This window comes from Punica granatum, chromosome 7 (genome assembly GCF_007655135.1).
Source record: "Punica granatum isolate Tunisia-2019 chromosome 7, ASM765513v2, whole genome shotgun sequence".
In the NCBI taxonomy this organism is placed as follows: domain Eukaryota; kingdom Viridiplantae; phylum Streptophyta; class Magnoliopsida; order Myrtales; family Lythraceae; genus Punica; species Punica granatum.
Window position 1 is genome coordinate 26,175,457 of NC_045133.1, and position 19,653 is coordinate 26,195,109.

General features: G+C 41.6%; 4 protein-coding genes across 7 annotated transcripts; all 4 read left to right on the plus strand.

Annotated features, from left to right (window-relative positions):
• Positions 1 to 3,347: 3,347 nt before the first annotated feature.
• On the plus strand, positions 3,348 to 6,016 carry LOC116213876 (protein CWC15 homolog). Its single transcript, XM_031548988.1, has 8 exons — positions 3,348 to 3,500; positions 4,109 to 4,278; positions 4,443 to 4,546; positions 4,703 to 4,744; positions 4,834 to 4,924; positions 5,175 to 5,271; positions 5,461 to 5,561; positions 5,665 to 6,016. Exons 2-8 carry the CDS (start codon positions 4,148 to 4,150, stop codon positions 5,786 to 5,788), a joined length of 690 nt encoding a protein of 229 aa, XP_031404848.1. The 5' UTR covers positions 3,348 to 3,500; positions 4,109 to 4,147; the 3' UTR covers positions 5,789 to 6,016.
• Positions 6,017 to 6,288: 272 nt separating this feature from the next.
• On the plus strand, positions 6,289 to 9,555 carry LOC116213875 (transmembrane protein 245). Its single transcript, XM_031548987.1, has 2 exons — positions 6,289 to 8,582; positions 9,072 to 9,555. The coding sequence occupies exons 1-2, from the start codon at positions 6,549 to 6,551 to the stop codon at positions 9,171 to 9,173; spliced, it is 2,136 nt and encodes a 711-aa protein (XP_031404847.1). The 5' UTR covers positions 6,289 to 6,548; the 3' UTR covers positions 9,174 to 9,555.
• Positions 9,556 to 10,998: 1,443 nt separating this feature from the next.
• On the plus strand, positions 10,999 to 15,294 carry LOC116212854 (nucleotide-sugar uncharacterized transporter 2). 4 transcript variants are annotated; one of them, XM_031547572.1, is made up of 7 exons: positions 10,999 to 11,420; positions 13,277 to 13,428; positions 13,533 to 13,741; positions 13,840 to 13,933; positions 14,090 to 14,256; positions 14,363 to 14,533; positions 14,797 to 15,294. In XM_031547572.1, the coding sequence occupies exons 1-7, from the start codon at positions 11,342 to 11,344 to the stop codon at positions 15,068 to 15,070; spliced, it is 1,146 nt and encodes a 381-aa protein (XP_031403432.1). In that variant the 5' UTR covers positions 10,999 to 11,341; the 3' UTR covers positions 15,071 to 15,294. The 4 variants fall into 4 exon arrangements, with proteins under 4 accessions (XP_031403432.1, XP_031403435.1, XP_031403433.1 ...); XM_031547575.1 differs by lacking the exon at positions 10,999 to 11,420 and adding an exon at positions 11,810 to 11,832; XM_031547573.1 differs by lacking the exon at positions 10,999 to 11,420 and adding an exon at positions 11,880 to 12,165.
• A 1,106-nt stretch (positions 15,295 to 16,400) lies between these two features.
• LOC116214010 (ER membrane protein complex subunit 8/9 homolog) lies at positions 16,401 to 18,676 on the plus strand. Its single transcript, XM_031549218.1, has 5 exons — positions 16,401 to 16,729; positions 17,109 to 17,255; positions 17,343 to 17,402; positions 18,013 to 18,185; positions 18,308 to 18,676. Exons 1-5 carry the CDS (start codon positions 16,520 to 16,522, stop codon positions 18,336 to 18,338), a joined length of 621 nt encoding a protein of 206 aa, XP_031405078.1. The 5' UTR covers positions 16,401 to 16,519; the 3' UTR covers positions 18,339 to 18,676.
• The last annotated feature ends 977 nt before the right edge of the window (positions 18,677 to 19,653 follow it).

Consider the following 19,653-nt stretch of genomic DNA (forward strand, 5'->3'; position numbering starts at 1 on the left):
CCTTTTTGGCAAAATAGCGGAAGCTCCTTAACCTATTTTCTGAAATTAGTGCCTGCTCGAGTTTCTGTTTAATCCTGATTATAAAGTACTTGTCGGTCAGTTTCAATAGTCTCTACAAAATAGATAAAGTTCGTTCACACGAATGCGATTTGCCAACTCAATCGAAATCTAATGCTTTTTTCAGTACCTTTTAGCTGCCAAGAAGCATTTCCCAATTGCTTTTTCTTCTATTTTTTGCTGGATCCAATTGTTTTTCCTTCGCTTTTGCTCTGATTAATGTCATATAAAATTCATTTGTCACCTAAAAGAAGTAATAAATCACATATGACTTTGCCATATGTATTTCAATAAAAACTTTCTGCACGTAATTATTGTGCTTCCTCTCCATGTATGACCTACACTGTCGAGACTAATACGGCGAATCAGAATCCCATAAAAACATACGAATGTGCCTCGGAACGAGATTTCTATTTTGTTGTAGGAATTATAGCTATACCATCTCTTGCTTGACCAAATTCTAATCTAAGCCACGTCAATATACTCTCCATTAACACTTATCCATATATATATATATATATATTCATATACATACTCTCCATCCTTCTAACTTTTTTTGCATTTTTTTTTTGGATAAGTTTCTCGAATAAGATTCACCTTTAAGTTGAACTAAACGATAAATTGCATGGTTTAATTCTCAATTAATACAGGACAATGTGCACGTAATTACCGTGTGTAATCGAGTTGGAAATGAATTAAAATCTCAGAAAAAATAAATATAGATTCGTCTCAAACTAAAATATCATTTTTTTACAAAAAAAAAAACTAAAATAGGACTATTAATAAGATGTCTTGCTGGACCAATTCTATTCTAAGCTTTTATTAGTATCTCCTCTCCATCTCTCTCTCTCTCTCTTTCGTTTTCTTCATTTGCTTGGATGAATTTTCTAGAATAAGATTCACCATTAAGCTAAACTAATGATAAAATCGCAACTTATCTCCGAATCTCAATCTTTCGGTACAAGGCAATTCGCACGTGCTTATCGTGCTTTTGCTTCGCGTGGCCTATGAAAGTAGATTTATGACTCGGAATCTTTGAAAAACAGATAGATTCGTCGTGGACTGCCTATAGCCATGTCTCGCTGGAGTAATTCTAGCCATATTGTATTAATACCTCCATTCCATCTCTCTCCCTTCATTCATTTACTAAAAAGTTAGATTAACCTTTGGGCTAAACTAAATTATGGAACGTAGCTTATACTCGTATCTATAACTCTAAATAGATGGTTGTCTGCACGTAATTATCATGCTTATGTTCCACGTGACCGGTGCAGCCTAAACTACGACGAATTAGAATCTTAGTTAAGCATCTGATCGGACTTGTAGCCATAAGATGTCTTGCGCTGGACCAATTCTAGGCTAAGCCGTATTAATATCTTTTCCCCCGTCTCTCTGATGATGAGTTCATTCGTCGAGATTTTTCTTCAATTATTAATTAATTATATACAAAACAATTTAGGATTTCAAATTGCTCACGACAAATCCCCATGGCTCGACAGGTATCGTTGAGGATTCAATGGAATCACGCATGCCCACATGTCCCTTCAGGATTGATTCTCTAGTCAAATTGAAATATCAGTTAGATGACTCTTCTCGTTTTTCGGCTCAACCATGAAATGCCTTTATCTTATTTTCCGAAATTAATTCTTACCCTTAACTCTGTCTCATAAATACTTTTAATGAATTTTCTGTCAGCAAACCAAGGTTGTCAAGATCTCGAATCGGCTCCTAACATCTTACGATCTTACTATTCGTGGACAAGCTTCCAATCCCGATCTTACTCTAAGGAACTAAATTGTAGGATTTTAGTGGATTCTCGATTCAATTACTAAGATCTTTGAATATGTGCAATCCTAGCAATTTTACACTATATGGAATTTTAAAAAAGAAAAAAAATGGGCCCAAGCCCATGCATGTTAGGCTCATATGTCAAGCCATGGTTGATTTGTAGCTCCCCATAGAAGATGCATTTAATCTAAGGACAATGACAACGTCGTTGTACATGGCGACTATTTTCACTATGACTTCGATAATGCGCGATCAGTTTTTCTTTCATTGCACTTGCTTATTACTCCTATTCAATAATGTCATTTTACTTTTTGATAACTCGTGAATGATGTCTTGTGTTTTTTCTAATGATTTATTGTTTGTGATTGGTTTGCTCAGAACTTGACATCGTATGAATGTGAATTTTTTGTGGTAGATAAGAGTCGCGTGACTATAAATCGGATTTGTGATTGACACAAAAGCATACATTTTATTTATTTATTTATTAATTATAGGTACGATTTTACGATCTTCGGTCTGATCATTCATCCTCGATTTGACCCTATGATCCTTCAATCCCACGACTCCCTTCCGATCCTAGATAGGAAAACGACCATGATAGCCTTATTGCAAACTGAACCACGCACCGTATCAACCCCTAACTCAATCGTTCAATAATAAACAAATTATAAAAAAAAAAGAGAGGCTTATTTGATTTGCCAAAAAAGGAGGAAATACGTCGAAAGTTTTTCTTTTTGGATAAAATTGTATATTTCTGAATTTTTAATCCTTAAAGAAAAAGAATAAAGAAAAAGTATGATGTGAATATAAGTGGATATTCATGAAAATAATAACAATAATAATTAAAAAATGATGAACCGTCGACATCACTCGAGATCAACTTCCGACGTGGCCGGTCAAAAACTTATCTCAATCGAAGAAGAGGCGGCACATGATGCCAATCAAACGTAAATCATCGCGTGCATTGATGTCGATGTCCTGCTGAGCACGTTTGTAACACATAGCTTAAGGTCTGGGTAAGGATGCCACATACAATACGAGCATCATCCATGGCTTACATTATTTGTCGACTATGTCGATATAATTTTTGCTTCCGGCGACTCACTGATCAACTCTTTTCTTTCCCCGTTTAATATGGCAGAAGTCAAGAGTCGCCGAACTGCATATTGACTTCAGTGCGATCATCTCTCATATAAAATCCGAACTTCCGTTTTGCTAGTTTAATGAAAAGTTGGACATATAATCAGCGTTTCGGTTTTGATATGTCTCGACCTCCTCAGTCGATATATACGATCTTCAATAAATCGTTAGCCTCAATCCACGAGGAGAAGTCAAAACCGGGTTTCGGCCCGACTTAGTACGAAATCAATATGCATATATTCGATATGAGACCATGTCTTCGCATAAAGACTGCCCATGGCAAGAAATTTTGGGCCGACATTTTAGGCCCAGCCCAAAACAGTGGTGGGCCGAGAACGACGTACGATGAAATTACCGGAGCGCCTTCGGAGGAATTCGGCCTGTGTAATTCGGAGGAAATTGAAGATCCGACTCACCGTCTTCCTTCCTTCTCTATAATAGCCGAAAGCCATATCTTTCTCCCGTCTTCACGAATCCGCTTCCCGTCCGTCGCTGAATTGGAGCTTCGCCTCGAGGTAAGATCTTCATCCCTCTTCCTCTGATGCTGCTGATCGGCGCTGGAAGATTCATTGGTCGGTCGTCGTCTGTTGATTTCACCTGCAATCTCGTCGTGGACGTTTGCTATAATTGTTTGCCCTAGTGTTTGTCTTACTTTGTGTTCGAGGGGCAATTAACCATGGTTGCAGCCAAAATTCTTTGTTTTGACGTTATGTTTGTTGGCTGAGTGGAGGTATTGATTTCAGCATGTTCTCTTCACGTTTTCTGCGAATTTTTAATCGTTGGGGTGCTCCGGCTTCAATTTTGAGCTGAAGTTGGATTATCAGTGGAACTTTCAGCTCTTTGGTTTGCCTTAGGGATCATCTTTTGATATGAAAGAGTGTTCAGTTTGATGATTTTCGAAGACTAGTGGTTAACATGTACTCGTTATGGTTTCTCCTATCAATTCCATTGTGAGAGTGATGTTGATTGTGTTCTCAAATTCATTTTCTTTATGCTATTGGGTCCATCTTTTATGGTAGACCGCAGTTTAGGGGGAACCCATCGCTGATTTATTTCATATTGAGCTAAACAATTTTGATAGGATTTTGATTTGTGCCATTTCCACATTGTTTTGGGGTGTTAGGTATTTGGTTGTTGTGTATATCCCGACTAGCAAGAAGATATGACGACTGCAGCGAGACCAACATGGGCGCCTGCCAAAGGTGGCAATGAACAAGGCGGCACCCGAATTTTTGGCCCTTCACAGAAGTACTCGTCAAGGGACATGGCAGCTCACACGACCTTAAAGCCCAGGTTTGTCCCTTTCATATTTGAAATCCTTTTCTAGTAATAATTAGCTCATTTAAGAGTTTGATTTGGTAAATTACCATGAAAGCGCTTCTATTCTCTCTTTGGACCAGCTTTGTCTTCTATTGTAGTTGGTACGTGATGATCTTATTAGTAACATTATTCTGCAGGAGGGAGGGGCAGGACACTCAGGATGAACTGCAGAAGAGGAATTTGCGTGAGGAGCTTGAGGAGCGGGAGCGTAGGCATTTTTCATCAAAGGATAAATACAATGGTACTTCTTTTACTACATACCTTTTTTTATCCTGTTCGTTTGTCTCATATTTTCTTTTATAGCACACCACCATGGCTGTTGTTGTGTCATAGTGATTTTAATATACTATACTTTTCCTTGTATTTATCCTATTCATTTTCTTTTTTATGTTTGCAGATGATAGAGATCGCAGGAAGGGAGGACAGCTCCTTTTAGAGAGTGAGTCTAACTGTCGCCTTGTTCTCTGCAGTATTATCCCAGTAAAATTTAGAATCTTTTCCTGGGTTGACCGCATGATCATTGTGCAGGCTCAAAGAGAGAAGTGGAAGATCGCATTGTACCCCGTAGTGCAGATGCTGATGATGACTCTGATCTTGAGGAAAAAAGTGATGATGAGAGGTAAACTGTCATCGCGGGATATATTTGTGCCCACTGCCTAATGCTTATTGGTCTTCTAGAAATAATTTGAATATCTTCTGCATGCGTGTTGCATAGTCTTGCTTCCCTAGAGTGATATGAATTTAGAAATTTTGTAAGCAACTAGGCATTGATCAGCTGGGAACTGAGAAGTGTAGATAAAATGTGCAAGGAGCTCAAGAATGGCTTGTAGGATATGCTTTCTCATACTTGTATATTTTCGTGTTAGCAGCGATGACGTTGATGATGAGGATGAGGATGATACAATGGCTCTGCTGGAAGAGCTCGAACGGATAAAGAAGGAAAGGGCAGAGGAGAAGCTTCGGAAGGTAAGTCAATTCACTTCAGGGATTTGTAACAGCTTCTTTTCTAACCTTTTGCTTTCTGGACTTCTTTACTTTAGTCTTCATTGGCCTTTTGTTTATTGTGTTTCTGGAAATATTAATTTACAGGCCTCAACCCTGTAGTACCACTTGTAACTATTAGTGAAGATAACATGTGGATTTTCGGTTTCTCAGGAGAGACTGGAGAAAGACGAGGAGCTCAAGGCCAAGGAAGCGGAGCTTCTTCGAGGCAATCCTTTGATGAACAACCCAACTTCTTTCAATGTGAAGAGAAGGTTCGCTTTAAGATCTAAACTCTCCTGTACTTGTGTGTTGTATATACAGAGCTGGGCTCAAATTTTGCTGACACCTATAAATTCTCTATGCTTACAATCTCAGATGGGACGACGATGTGGTTTTCAAGAACCAGGCACGTGGAGAAACCAAGGCTCCAAAACGCTTCATCAATGATACGATTAGAAACGACTTCCACCGGAAATTCCTGCAGAAGTACATGAAGTAACTCTAATGAATCCTCTTTCGCATCCTTAGTTGGAAGCATCCGAGGCAAAAAGAAACGTGCTATTTCAGTGTTAGTGTATGGAAACTGGGAAATTTGCCGTATGGTGTGTATGTGATTGTCGGGTGACTCGATTTACAAGCAATGCTTTTGTGATGACATAGTCGATTCGGATCTTCAATGCTTTCTAGTGAAACCGACTTTTATGACTCGAAAGAGTTGTAACCTTCTTTGCTATCGTTCCTTGAGCTCATAATGATAACCGATGAGAGCTTGAGCTTAACAAGTGAAACTGGAAACAGCTAAGACATGAGTTGCCCTGTATTATTAGTGTCGGCATGAAAGCAACCACCGCAAGTTGGGACCCCTTAATATCAGCCGCAATTCCCTCCTAGCACCTTGTTATGATTCATCACTTCTCGATTCTCGGGTTAAACACCTCGTGACCAAAGCGAAAGGCAACAAGTTGTAAGCCATTCCCATGCAGCCACACGCAAAATACTAACCGAGTTGCCGCATAGACGTCCGCGTCACAGGGCGTATTGTCCTGCAACGATATCACAGTAACTCCAACTTGTATCTTCACTGTGCGGTCACGCTGTTCCACCACGAGACCAACTTCTGGGTTAACTGAATATCATCGTTGTCAACCAATTGGTAATTTCTGAGATCTTTTCTTGGATTATGGTCCCCCCACATCCTTAAAATTTTACCGGAAATCACTTCCGGACAGACCAATTATAGTCAGAAAGCTCACTGTCTGATGCACCCCGAGATATCTCTGCCTCAAATTTTCAACTCTTCTTCCTCTTCTCTCTCTCTTCTCAGTTCCAAGAAATCCCAAAAGCACCATTTTTGCCGCTTCATCTGTGTGAGGCCCCAGTTGGGTCATCCGTTCTTGAATTCCCAGAAATTTCTTGCCGGAATAATTATTCCCCAAAAAGTCGATCTTTCTGGCGCAGAAAGAGGAGGAGAAACCATGGAGTTAGTCCCATACTCGGATAGGAACTCGGAGTCCAACCCCGCCGCGTCTCCGCCGTGGCAAGACATGTTCCGATCGGCCTCAAACCGCAAGCCCGCCCCTCCCCCCGAGCCCCACGCGCCTCCCCAGACCCCTGCCCCTCTGTCCTCCGATCCCCAAATCCGCCTCGCCCTCTACATCGCCATGGCCCACCTGGGCCTCGCCGTCTCCGTCCTTATCCTCTACGGTATCTGCAAGCTCCTGCAGGAGTACCTCCGCCCGATTCAGTGGGCCATCCTCTGCTCAATCCCTCTCCGGGGGATTCAGCAGACCCTGGTCGCTTTCTGGTCGGAGCCCCTCCAAATGGGCCTCACCGAGACCACCCTCGCCGTCCCGTTGGCCGTGGTTAGGGTCTTTGTCGGGACCCTCGGGGACATCAAGGGGCTCTGCTACGGGATCTTCTCGAAGAAGCGGAAGCCCAGCTCCCCAAGGCCGAGGCGGAGCCGCTTCTCAAGGCTGGTGAGGTGGTTGGTCTCGTTTGGGGTCTTCATTGTCGCGGACGAGAGGATTGGGGCTGCGGGGTCAATTGGGATTCTTGCTCTGGGGTTCTTATTTAGCTCTAAGGATGTGGATCCGACTCTTTCCGCAGTCAACTCATTGAGGAGCTCCAGTTTCCGAAGAAACAGGATTAGTGCGTTCTTCACTCGGGGATTGTTGAAAAGGTTGAAAACTATTGTTGCTGTAGGACTTATTGTCGGGATGATTCTCGGGTTCTTGGTCGGGCTCATATTCTTCTCGTACAAGATTGGATTAGAGGGAAAAGATGCCGTAATTTCGATCAAATCCCACGTGGAGGAGAGCAATTATGCAGAGAAGATGGGCGTGAAGAAATGGATGGAGGATAACGATGTGCCGGGCATGGCCGATCGGTACACAACTATGTTTTACGCTACTGTTTCGGAGCAGATAGATGGCTTAGCAATGCAGTATAATGTGACAGAATTCGTTACCGGGATCAAGCATTTTGTGATTAGCCCATCGCACAATTCCACGGAGCAGTCGACAGCCCTGATGAGCCCATCTCCATACACCCAAAAGCTCATGAGTATTCGGAAAGGAATCAGAGAGCGGGAATGGGGGCAAATTTACACCGAGGTGGATGATCTCTTGAAAGAGCTGATCATCACTCGGGAGGACTTGGTGGAGAAGGCAAAAGAGCTAGCTTTACGGGGAAAAGATATCCTTCAACAGATCTTTGCAAGCAGTGCTTCTGTACTTGGCGGAAGTGCTAAGTTAATGCTCAGTGTTGGGAACTCGATAATCACAGGAGCAGCTGAGGTTTTCAATTTTGTGTCCCAAAGTATGGTGTTCTTTTGGGTGTTGTACAGCCTCATAACTGCAGAATCTGGCGGGGTGACTGAGCAAGTAATGGCCATGATCCCCATGCCCGATTCTGCGAGAGTTAGGTGTGTGGAAGTGCTCGATAAGGCGATCTCCGGGGTTCTTCTTGCGACAGCTGAGATTGCCTTTTTCCAAGGTTGTCTCACCTGGCTCTTGTTTAGGTTGTTGAAGATTCATTTCGTATACGTGTCCACGGTTCTCGCATTCATGAGTGCGATTTTACCTATTTTCCCCCCATGGTTTGCGACAATCCCAGCAGCTCTTCAGCTGGTTCTCGAGAGGAGATACGTATTGGCTATTACTTTGTCGATTATTCACCTTCTTCTTATGGACTATGGAGCCACCGAGATACAGGAGGATGTACCAGGCTATAACGCGTACTTAACAGGGCTCAGCATCATTGGTGGAATAACCTTGTTCCCCTCTGTTGTGGAGGTAACTTTCCCGATAGACTTCCTTTCTGGACTCATACTTATGCTTTTGAGATACTGGTGTGCAATGATATATGACTCGTCTGAGATCGATGTCGAAATAGGAGATGTGGAGATTACACTGTGTTTCCCATATGAAACTTGGAATTTGTCATTCACTTTCTTAAAAATCGAACCAAAACACTTGCTTCACGTAAGAAAACAGAAAGCTGAAGACATTCTTGTTTCGATTTATCTGAGCATGGAATTGTGTTGAGTGCCATCTTGTAACATAGTTTCTGCCATATGCAACTGGAGATTTGTTTCTGGGATAGTTCTTTCGTGAAAATTTTTGTTCCTGTACATGCATAAACACAATTCATAGGTTGGAAGAATCTGTTTTGCTACTTAAGCTCAAACGTATCTCCTCTCTGACTCTAAATTGTTATCCGATTTTGCTACGGTTCCCTGATGAAATGGTCTTTAATCCAAATCCTGAATACTTGCTCTACAGGGAGCTATCATGGGCCCGCTTATAACCACAGTTGTGATCGGCCTTAAAGATCTGTATGCAGAATTCGTTCTTGATGGACCAAAGAAGGAGAAGGAAGAGTAGGTCTCACTTCTCTCTTGAGACTCTGCATCTGCTTAGTTTTTGGTTGCAACCATGCGGAGAGCTTCTCAGGTCTGAGGACCGACCCGAGAAGAAGTGTAACATAGCTCCTTGCCGTTCACCCGGTATGTACGAAATTATTTTCCGTGTATCTGGCAATTAGAGATCGACCAGTATCTCTAGGTGGAGGACATGCGCCGTCCCTGTTCACTCGATTTTCCCATTCATTTGAGTCTGTACCTTTGTGTAATTAATCATTCCTGTCCGTAGGTTGTTTGAGAACAGATTTTACATGTACATTCCGTGTATTCATTTGTGAAGAGGTCGTCGTGTACTATTCGTTAGAACATAAATGCAATGGTGGCTTTCCTTGTTCTCCCCTTCATTTCCCAACCGTGATTTCAACACATCGTCCTGTCAAAGGGGAGTCCTTCCGATCTTGAAAACAACAGGTGCTGTTACTTGGCACAAATCAATCATAGACTAAACCGACCATCGACAGCACCTCTAATGTTGCAGATAACAGAGGAGTCAAATCCTCTTCAACATCCTCGAGTTTCTGAGCTATGTTCGATGTCATCCGGATGAACAAGTATTTGACTGGACCGGTTGGCTTAGGTGTTCAATCACAAGGAAGAAACACAGAGTCTGTCTCCTTGTCATTATCATATTTCCATTTCTTAGGGCACAAGTTACATGCACAAAACTGCATGATAGAAAGTGACATTTTGGCTCCTTTCTTTCTTATAGATCTACATTACTTCGAGAAACCGATGAACGAATCATAACTCGGAATACTATAATAGACAAAGTATGTTGCCCCAAAAACTAAATCAAATATCAAGATCGATACTCATCAACAACAGTAACATAAAATACATTAAAAAAAAAAGATATATCGAGTACGTAAAGAAAATGAAAGTTGCTTTTTGTAACTAATCTTACATTTGAAGTTTGAATTATGTACAAGAATACATCCTTCAATTCAAAGACTTGAATTAGACCAAAATTTTTTAAAAGAGAAAAGGCATTTGGGCTTTCCCTTTGATTGATGAAGAAAACATAGGCTCCAAATCTCACTTTCTTTTTCCCACTTTTTTATTTATCTATTATTTATTTATATCTGTTTTCTTTTTTTTTTGCGCTTTATTTTTTGTTATAACTTATGTTGTAGGGACAAAAAATAAATTGGTCGTTGGGGCCAGGTGTCTATACTAGACAAGTGGGGACGTATCAACGAACGTATTTATTGGGATTGACACCCTAATCTTTATATTTTCTTTCATTTTTGGCTCCTACTCCCATGACATTGATTCATCAACTCCCTGAATTTATTCCTCTTGTGGTTCATGAGATTTTACGTGATCTTATTTGCATATGGATCTGAAGACTGATAATACGACACGTACTAAAACCGGTAACCGTCCACGGTGCATGTTCTCTTACCACTAATCATCGACCAAAACTATGTCACGCCACACAAGTATCCCATTCATAATACGAAATGCTTCAATGTCGTCGAAGATCTGTCCATCCTCCACTGCAGCTACGGCTGAAACTGCCAGAATCCGGCTATTCTTATACCGCCGCGCAACAGAATCTGATTGGTCGTGCACGTCATATAATAAAGATTCTCTCGGTCAGAATAGAATGTTGAAGATATTAACTTCGTAACAATAATTCCAATACCATAAATATATATTACTTTGAAATTACGAAAAATGAAGTTTAAGGTAGTTTATTGAAAGTAGAAATAGTTAATTAATTAATAGACTAAATTAATTAAAAAAAATGGGGGCTGTGCTTCAGAATCACGTTAACAAACACAGCCTCGCCATAATTGTTGTGATTAACCTCCGTCGTCCTTCTCTCTGCTCTGCTCTCTCCTCCACCTCTTCCTCGTATTGAAGCATCGATTACCGAGCGATGATGCCGCCACCCACGTGACCATACTTCGCCAATCCGCAACCATCACCGTCCCCATCTCCTCTTCCTTCTCGGATCAATCATTTGCGACACTTGAAGCAGGATTTGGTCACTCCTCACATTTGCTCTGTTTCTCTCTCGACCCGATTTTTGGTTCATTCCAGATTGCCCAAAACAAGACTGCGGACATGCTCATTGCTGCCGGAAACGCGGGAGGCTGAGGCGGGACGGAGTGCCGCTGGGGGATGGGATTTCTCGAGTCCTTTGTGGATTCGAATGCGAGAAGGTTCCTCAAACGTAAAGACAGCGACGCAGGCGAAGCAGGTAGATGTAAATGCGTACTCGAGCATCTCCTCCCCATTGCGACGCTCCGTATCTGATTCTCTAGCTTTCATGCTCATAATCATTCGGTTTGTCCTTTGGTCTAGAAGCCGAGTTCGTTCCCAAGGTAGTTGCTTGGGGTACTATGACAGGAAGTTGGAAATGGTGCAACCTTTGCTGCATAAATACATTTCTGCCTCTCGGCATTAGTCTTTTAAGATGCTAAGAGATCGAAACGGTTTGCTTTGATTATGGGTTCGGCCGTTCTTTCTGTGCTCTGCTTCTTGTGTTCATTTCTATTGCAGGCAGACGGGATAAAATGTGCTTCATGTACGTAGTTGTTATACATAACTCTAGCAGTAGGAGGGGGCTGGGATTTTGCAAGAAAGTATATCGTGGTTGCTCTCATTACCAGGTTTACTACTGCTGCGATCGGGTTGATAAACATGTGCTTTGTATTACATTAATGATTTACATAACTGGCGCGCAGTTGGTGTGGCCGACCAAATGGTGGGTGTCATACCATTGTCAGGAATAGCCAACAAGTTGCCGTGTCCTAACAACCCCTGTTGCCTCGAATTTTAGTATTCCTGGGACTCGGCAGTTTGAAATTTATGGTCCCGTCCCGCTGGGCCTTTCCTTCCAGTATTAGCTTGGTAGATAGCAGATACACTGCTCATGAGGAAATTTTCATTTAGCATGGTCATGCCGTGTTTTTCGTCTCTGCTCTCGAGTTAACAGGTGCTAGGTGTGTTCGATGCGTTCAGTGTGAAGAAAGATCCTAGCTTTGAAAAGTTTCTTCAAAACAATTTTTGACTGAGTCTCAAAAGGGATTAATCTTCAGGCTCGGATGTTCTTGTTGGTTAAAAACCGCATTTTTTCGATGGGGACTGATTCATGAGATGAAGGAAAACATATGTTTCATTGTGTTTGTCATGAATACATTAAAATTAATGTCATGTATCTTTGCGTTTTGCTATTTAAAGCATGAGCACTGTAGAACTGCGTTTTGGTCTTTCTCTAATGCTACATGATTCCTGATATTTACCATGACTCATGCAAATTGATCTGTAGTAGTCTAGGGAGAGGGAGAAAAACACGGCAGTAGCAAACTATCCACCGTGCTAATTTATTCTTGAGGGATTCAGTTATAGGTCTTGATATTTTGCCTTTACACCATGACCAATGGGGCAGGTTAAGGTTAAATTCCCTCGGTTAACGGAGGTCGGAAACTATAGCAGGATAGAACTAGAACTAGAGTGAGTGTCTGGAATGGGTGAATGTTAAAACAAGTTTTAACAAGTTTTATGTTCGGAGAACATAAGATTTCTTCAAGTCTGCTGAGATTTACCTTTTTCTTTTTTTTTTCCTCCCCCCTTTTCAAATTAATGCGGGTATTTACAAGGTTTTGGAGTCTGCTGAGATTTACCTTTTCTTTACCTTTTACCTTCTTGTAGCTTGGGCATTTACGGGGTTTTGCTGATATTTACCATTACTCGTGCAAATTGATCTGTAGTAGACTAGGGAGAGGGAGAAAAACACGGCAATAGCAATCTATCCGCCGTGCTAATTTATTCTTGAAGTATTCGGTTTCTTGACATTTTTCCGTTACACCTTGGCCAATGGGGCAGGTCAAGGTTTAATTCCCTCAGTTAACGGAGGTCGAAAACTATAGCAGGATAGAACTAGAACTAGAGTGAGTTTCTGGAATAGGTGAATGTTAAGCAAGTTTTGAAGTATTTCGGAGAACAGAAGATTTCTTCAAGTCTGCTGAGATTTACCTTTTTTCGTTTTTTTTCCCCTCCCCCTTTTTCGAATTAATTCGGGTATTTACAAGGTTCTGCTGTCTGCTGGGGCAGGAAGAGCCCTGGAGGAGCTTAGGAGTTCTCTGCACAATGAGCTTCGGACATCTGACGGCGCCAAGCGCCAGCAGCAAAGGTTCTGTGGGCCGGTTGTTGCTATGTCCTTCAACTTCCTTGTTTCAGTGGGCATCATACTCATTAACAAATCGGTTTGTGCTCTTCCCTCGATCTATGGAATGATTATATGATGCATTTCAGTTGCGAATGCTCTTAACCAAATTTTAGAGTTTTGTAAGATCTCTTCTGCTTGCAGGTGATGGGAAAAGTCGGGTTCAACTTCCCGATATTCCTGACACTGATTCACTATGCCGTAGCTTGGGTGCTGATGGCCGTGTTCAAGACGCTTTCGTTGCTTCCCGTGTCACCTCCATCCAAAACGACGCCCTTCTCTTCGCTCTTCGCACTCGGGGTAGTGATGTCATTTGCCACTGGCCTTGCCAACACAAGCCTACAACACAACAGGTTCAAACTTTTAACTCAAACATAACCCGACTTAACATTTTCATAATATTCATTATGTTCCCTTAGAATCCATGAGACAAACCTTGATCCGAGCGCAGTGTTGGATTTTATCAAATGGCCAAGATCGCGGTGACCCCGACAATTGTACTCTCAGAGTTCGTCCTCTTTAGGAAAACAATTTCTTGTAAAAAGGTAGGTTGAATGAATTTCACGTTTTCAAAATTTTGGCTAACTTTTCCTCATGTTGTTTCCCCTAAACTAAAGATGTCCTCCCATAATCTGCCCTTCCCATTCCATCACTGCTCAGTTTCGAACGGGATTATCGATAAATTCATCTGATTATTGCAGGTTTTGGCCCTTACCTTGGTCTCGCTCGGTGTGGCGGTTGCAACAGTCACAGATTTGCAGTTCAATTTCTTTGGGGCTTGCATTGCTGCTATTTGGATAATTCCGAGTGCCATTAACAAGATCCTCTGGTCCAATTTACAACAGCAAGGCAACTGGACCGCATTATCGTAAGCACCTTTTTTTTTTTCCAGTTTTTCTGGCCGTCCATCCTGCAATATAAACATACACTTTTTAAGTCGTGCCAAAACGGAAACAAAAATCCGAGTTGTGCAGGTTGATGTGGAAAACTACTCCGATAACAATCTTCTTCCTGCTGCCTCTGATGCCGTGGCTCGACCCACCTGGTGTCTTGTCCTTCAAATGGGACCAGAGTAACACGAGTGCAGTCCTTATTTCGGCTCTCCTTGGTTTTCTACTCCAATGGTCCGGCGCATTAGCTCTCGGGTATTGCTCGTCCTGAAATTTTATTTTTCTTCTCATTCAGCCGGAGAGCAACTCTTTGGAGCTGCTCAGCTTTCCACAAAACTTTTATTCTCTCCTTTTGGAACACTAAAAAAAAAGGGGAATGATTCTAGACATGTTGCAACACAGTTTTCCGATCTACCAAATAAGAGAAAATCTTCTGCAAACTGAATAAGGCCTTGACATATCGTCATGGTTTCCCGCGGTCTTTGACGGCAGAGGTGATCTCTTGTTTCTACTCGCAGGGCGACTTCCGCAACCTCCCATGTCGTGTTGGGACAGTTCAAGACGTGCGTGATACTCCTCGGGGGCTATGTGTTTTTCAACTCGGACCCAGGATTCGTGAGCATCTGCGGGGTCCTCGCCGCTCTTTGTGGCATGTCCATCTATACATCACTTAACTTGCAGAAGTCGGGCGAGGTTACAGGCAAGCCGATCCCCAAGCAAAGCCTGCTGGCAAAAGTGAATGGGGAAGAAAGAAACGACATGGAAGAGAAACTCCTCAACGCCGGGGTGTGAAAGTCACTGCATATCGAGATTTCTCATTTTCGTTTTTCTTCTTTTTCCCTCTAAATTTGTCCATTCTTTATGCTTATATGGTAAGTTAGGCGTAGCACTACTGTCGGCATTTAGTTGGATAACTTAGCAGGTTCGATCACATAAAGTGAAGGACTCCTCAAAATTCCATAATGCATATTTCTCGTGACCTAAGGAATTCAGTTAGACTGCGATGATTCACAACATCGATTGGTTCGGATACCATACCGCATTCTTTAGACTGCGATTTACCTTGTGAAAGTATATTATTGAATTTTTGTTCGCTACTTGGCCATGAAGTTCTCTAGCTATGGCTGATCCAGAGGAGCAAAAGAACGAAACAGAGTGCATGCAGTTAACCGTAATACTGAGTTATCCCGTTATTCATTCCGATTCCTGTTAATTCTCGGGAACCGGACATGACGTAGCATCGTACAATGATAATCCCAGGACTGGAGTATCCTGGTAGGTTCTCCAACCGTTGAGACAATTCTCGTACCAAATGTTATTCTCCAAGTACGAAAACATTTTATACAAAACATCAGTCGACTAATTCTTACATGCAATCGATTGATTATTTAATACGAAACGTTATTCTCCAAGTATGAAAACATTTCGCGCGAGACGCAGCGACTGAATATTCAGCTGGTGAACCCAAAAATTTCCTCCAAGTGTAGTATTTCCCTGAAATTGTTACTACCTCACATTCAACCATCATTTCAATATGCATGATTTCAAATTACAGGGTATTGTGAGTTGCACTGCTATAATTTTGGGAAGATTTACAGTAAGATCACTTTCTTTCTTTCTTTTTTTTTTTGGGTGAACTAATCGGAGCTAAAGCTCAAAAGAAAAACCAATTACATCAAACAAAATTTGAGTAAGGAAGCCCAAACATTATTGCGAAAAAGAAGCGTATTGACACTGGTAAGAAGACTGGTAAAGAAGTGCGATCCAAGCGGTAATTATGTCGCCAACCTGAACATCCAATTAGCACTGGCATTTCCCTCTCTGAAAGCGCGTCAAACTTCGACCAACCAGCTCTGCCCGAGTAAAATGGTGCGATCACTTTAGAATGGTTAATATATACAATCAAGTAAATTATTCTAATTTATAGCAAAATATATCGATATCAAGTAAGTTGCACGTACTTTGAGTGGAGAATGGCGGCCCATGAAGAATGAAGGCCCGATCCAGAGGTTGGGCCTGTAAGAAGCCCATAATGGGCCCGATGCCTAAAACGTCAGGCCGGGTGCACGGTACGCCGGGAGCATGGTGGAACGGAGTGAGAGCGTCTTCTCTCTCCCGTCTCCGTCTTCAGCCTCGGGAGTATGCTCTCTGCTTCGAATCTCTCTCTCTCTCTGCCAATATCTGACTCCATCACCGGCGGTACGGTTAACTCGATCGACTTACACCCTAACCCGCCGAGCCATGGCCGAGCCGCGTTACGAGATCGCCCAGACCGCGTACATAAAGATGGTCCTCCACGCCCTCAAGCACAAAACCTCCGCCGTCAACGGAATCCTCCTTGGCCGTGTCTCCGACCAGAAAGACTTTACCGTCGTCGAAATCGCCGACTCTGTACCCCTCTTCCACTCCCACCTCAGCCTCCTCCCAAATCTAGAGATCTCCTTGATCCTGGTTCGCACCTCTCTCACTGAATCTGCTCGTCTGCGCTGTGAATTTGCATAATTGCCCGAATAATATCGATCTCGAGACTGGATAGATGAACGAAATGAGCTCAATTTTGATCCGAAGAGCTGGCTTTTCACCATCTACTGGCTATTTCCGATGGTGCGGGATGAATAGTATTAGCGTTGAATGTCATGTTCTTCAATCTGGGAATTCCTATTTCATGCCGATGCATCTCGAGCGATTCAATTTTCTGAATCTGATGCTAATGCCATGGAGAATTCGGATCTTCTTTTCTTTAAATGTGTGATTGATTCATGGAGTTTGAATCTTGTGAATCTGATTAATTCTCATTGTTCAATGTTACCTGATATCTTAATTGGATCAGATAGAGGAGTATTGCGAAGCTAAAGGCTTGAATATAGTGGGATATTTCCACGGCAACGAGAGGCACGATGATGCTGAGCTTGGTGGTGTCGCGAAGAATATCGGGGACAATATTTATCGCTATTTTCCACAAGCTGCTATACTTTTGGTGAGTAATGGTTATGGTTCAATCCATCGTTAGTTTTTCTTGTATTGATCGATCAATGGAAGTGATTAGTTCTATTCGTGTATGCAGTTAGATAACAAAAAACTCGAGGCGCTGTCTAAAGGGAAGGAGCGAAGCCCTGTTATGCAGGTTAGGTGTCATTATCTCCTCCTGAGTACTTCTTTTGTCTGTCTTTGTTTATCGAGTTCCACCAATGCGTACTGAAGTTCTGCTCTGATTCATATTGTTGTCGTGTTTTCTTCACCCTTATTGAGTTTAATGTCTGCACGGCATAGCTTTTTCAGCAATCTCATATATCAATCCTTTTTCATATCTTCGTTGAGTTGGATGTTTACGCAGCTGTTGGGATAACTTACTCTTGTTGAAGGAATCTCTTTGAAGTTTTGTCCATTCAAGAAAAAGTTAGTAGCACGGAATGTTGACATAGACTTTGTGCTAACGAAATTTGATGAGAAGTTGCACATTCAAATTGTCGGAATATGTGATAGTTGAGTTGTCTGAGTATTTGTTTGATGTTGAACGATATATGCTTGAGTTCCTAGTATTTGGAGATATAATTTGAAGTACCTGCATTCGGATGTTTATTTATGTTACATTGAAGAGGAATGTTATTGTTTTCTGAGGTAGAGTTAATCTAATCTTTAGTAGTTCATTACTCATAGTCTTTTCTTGTTCGAAAAGTGCAATACGTTTATGGGATCTTCTTCACAATTGTCTTTGGTCTTTTTCTCTTTGTCAGCTTTACACTAGGGACGCATCGAAGAATTGGAAGTTAGTCTCCTCTGATGGCAATGGAAGCAATCAGTTAGTTACAAGGGAACCATCAGCAAATGTAGTCCTGTCGGACTACATCTTATCCGAGAAATGGCAGGACATAGTCGACTTCGATGACCACCTTGATGACATCAGCAAGTAAGCCCGAGCCTAGACATGCTAATTCGGTCTTTACCCTTTTGAATCGGATGACAATGCTATTTACCAACTCATTGACGGAATTATTGTAAGTCTGATGCACCTTTTGTTATTTAATGCAGGGACTGGCTTAACCCCGATCTCTTCAAATGAGAAATAGTCATCTAACTTGTAATAGTTTTCTTAGGAGTTTGTTTACTCGATTGCCTACAAATCAAGAAGGGTAAAAGGGTTTAACAGATTTTGAGAAAATTTGCTTGTAGTTTTGTGTCAAAGACGAGAATCTGTTCTGTTGGTATTTTTGTCGTTGAAGGAAGTTATTGAGGATCAATAAGGTCATATATTTCATTTTTGTTCTTGTTGGATCTGTAATTCATATGTCGCAAGTGGTTTCGTTTCCTGTGATGGAATGGTAATGCTGACTGCTAGGACCTTGTATGATCATTTCATGATAATGGGCAAGAATTCTCAGGTTTGGAGTTGGTAGAGAATCAGTAATGTGCTTGAAGTATACAACAGAACTATCTTCCATGAGTCCTTTACTTCCCGTTTTCTCGTTCTTCTGTGCCAAACCTAACAGAGACGTAACCCCGCATGCATCTTTCTCGAGCAAGGAATACCCAAAACTCGATCTGTGATAGCTATTTAAGACACTTGGGCAGATCAGTTGAAGCATAATTTTCAAAAAGGCTCGAAGATAGTTATGGAAGTTACTTCAGGGAATGAAAGACGTCCCCTCTTCTTTCAGCGCGATCCTTTTCAAGGGAAAACATACTGATAACATACGAAAACCACCCCGTCAAGGGATGTGTTTCGGATCCACGAGACTATATATTCAGGTGCACGGTCCCTTCACCGGATCATTGCAAGTGAAGCGGTGGACAGAGCAAATGAACTGGATTCAAGGGAAGATCTTCCTTTACAGTGTCACGTTCGGAGTCTACGGGTTGGACTGGTGGGAGAAATGTATAGTCAGTATCCTTAGCTTCATCTACTTCTGTTACAACATTGGATGCGAAATCATGTTTTTATACACTCGGTGCGAACCCGACTATATTTGTGCACGAGTTCCTTAATATATGAGAAGATGCTTTGGTCCTTTCGCTCCTCGGCTTCATTATTTACTGTATTTTGTGTTTCGCAACAGGCATATTTAGAAGGTACCGCTTTGTTTGGTTTTTTAATAATAATCCAATTCCACTCCACTCAACTCTATTCTTATCAAAATTCAACAATATAATCATATTACTATTTATTTTGTCCTTTATTCCATTTAATAATACTTTATCGCTTATATTTTTTAACTAATTTTAAACTTTCATTTCATAATATTTTATCGCTCGTGCTTTTCCTAATCACTTTTAAAATTAGTTTTTTAATAATAAATTTCTCATTTACTTTCACATCTATGTATATATACATATATATTATCACATATAAATATATTTATCAACAGTTGCAATCATTG

Excerpts from the sequence above, each read along its gene's own strand:
- LOC116212854 (XM_031547572.1), top strand. The coding sequence starts at position 11,342 with ATGGGATTTCTCGAGTCCTTTGTGGATTCGAATGCGAGAAGGTTCCTC. Across the intron at positions 13,429-13,532 it reads TCATACTCATTAACAAATCG|GTGATGGGAAAAGTCGGGTT; the intron begins GTTTGTGCTCTT and ends TTCTGCTTGCAG. Across the intron at positions 13,934-14,089 it reads AAACAATTTCTTGTAAAAAG|GTTTTGGCCCTTACCTTGGT; the intron begins GTAGGTTGAATG and ends TGATTATTGCAG.
- LOC116213876 (XM_031548988.1), top strand. The coding sequence starts at position 4,148 with ATGACGACTGCAGCGAGACCAACATGGGCGCCTGCCAAAGGTGGCAAT. Across the intron at positions 4,547-4,702 it reads ATCAAAGGATAAATACAATG|ATGATAGAGATCGCAGGAAG; the intron begins GTACTTCTTTTA and ends TTATGTTTGCAG. Across the intron at positions 4,925-5,174 it reads GAAAAAAGTGATGATGAGAG|CGATGACGTTGATGATGAGG; the intron begins GTAAACTGTCAT and ends TCGTGTTAGCAG.
- LOC116214010 (XM_031549218.1), top strand. The coding sequence starts at position 16,520 with ATGGCCGAGCCGCGTTACGAGATCGCCCAGACCGCGTACATAAAGATG. Across the intron at positions 17,256-17,342 it reads CACAAGCTGCTATACTTTTG|TTAGATAACAAAAAACTCGA; the intron begins GTGAGTAATGGT and ends TCGTGTATGCAG. Across the intron at positions 18,186-18,307 it reads CACCTTGATGACATCAGCAA|GGACTGGCTTAACCCCGATC; the intron begins GTAAGCCCGAGC and ends TATTTAATGCAG.
- LOC116213875 (XM_031548987.1), top strand. The coding sequence starts at position 6,549 with ATGCACCCCGAGATATCTCTGCCTCAAATTTTCAACTCTTCTTCCTCT. Across the intron at positions 8,583-9,071 it reads TGTTCCCCTCTGTTGTGGAG|GGAGCTATCATGGGCCCGCT; the intron begins GTAACTTTCCCG and ends CTTGCTCTACAG.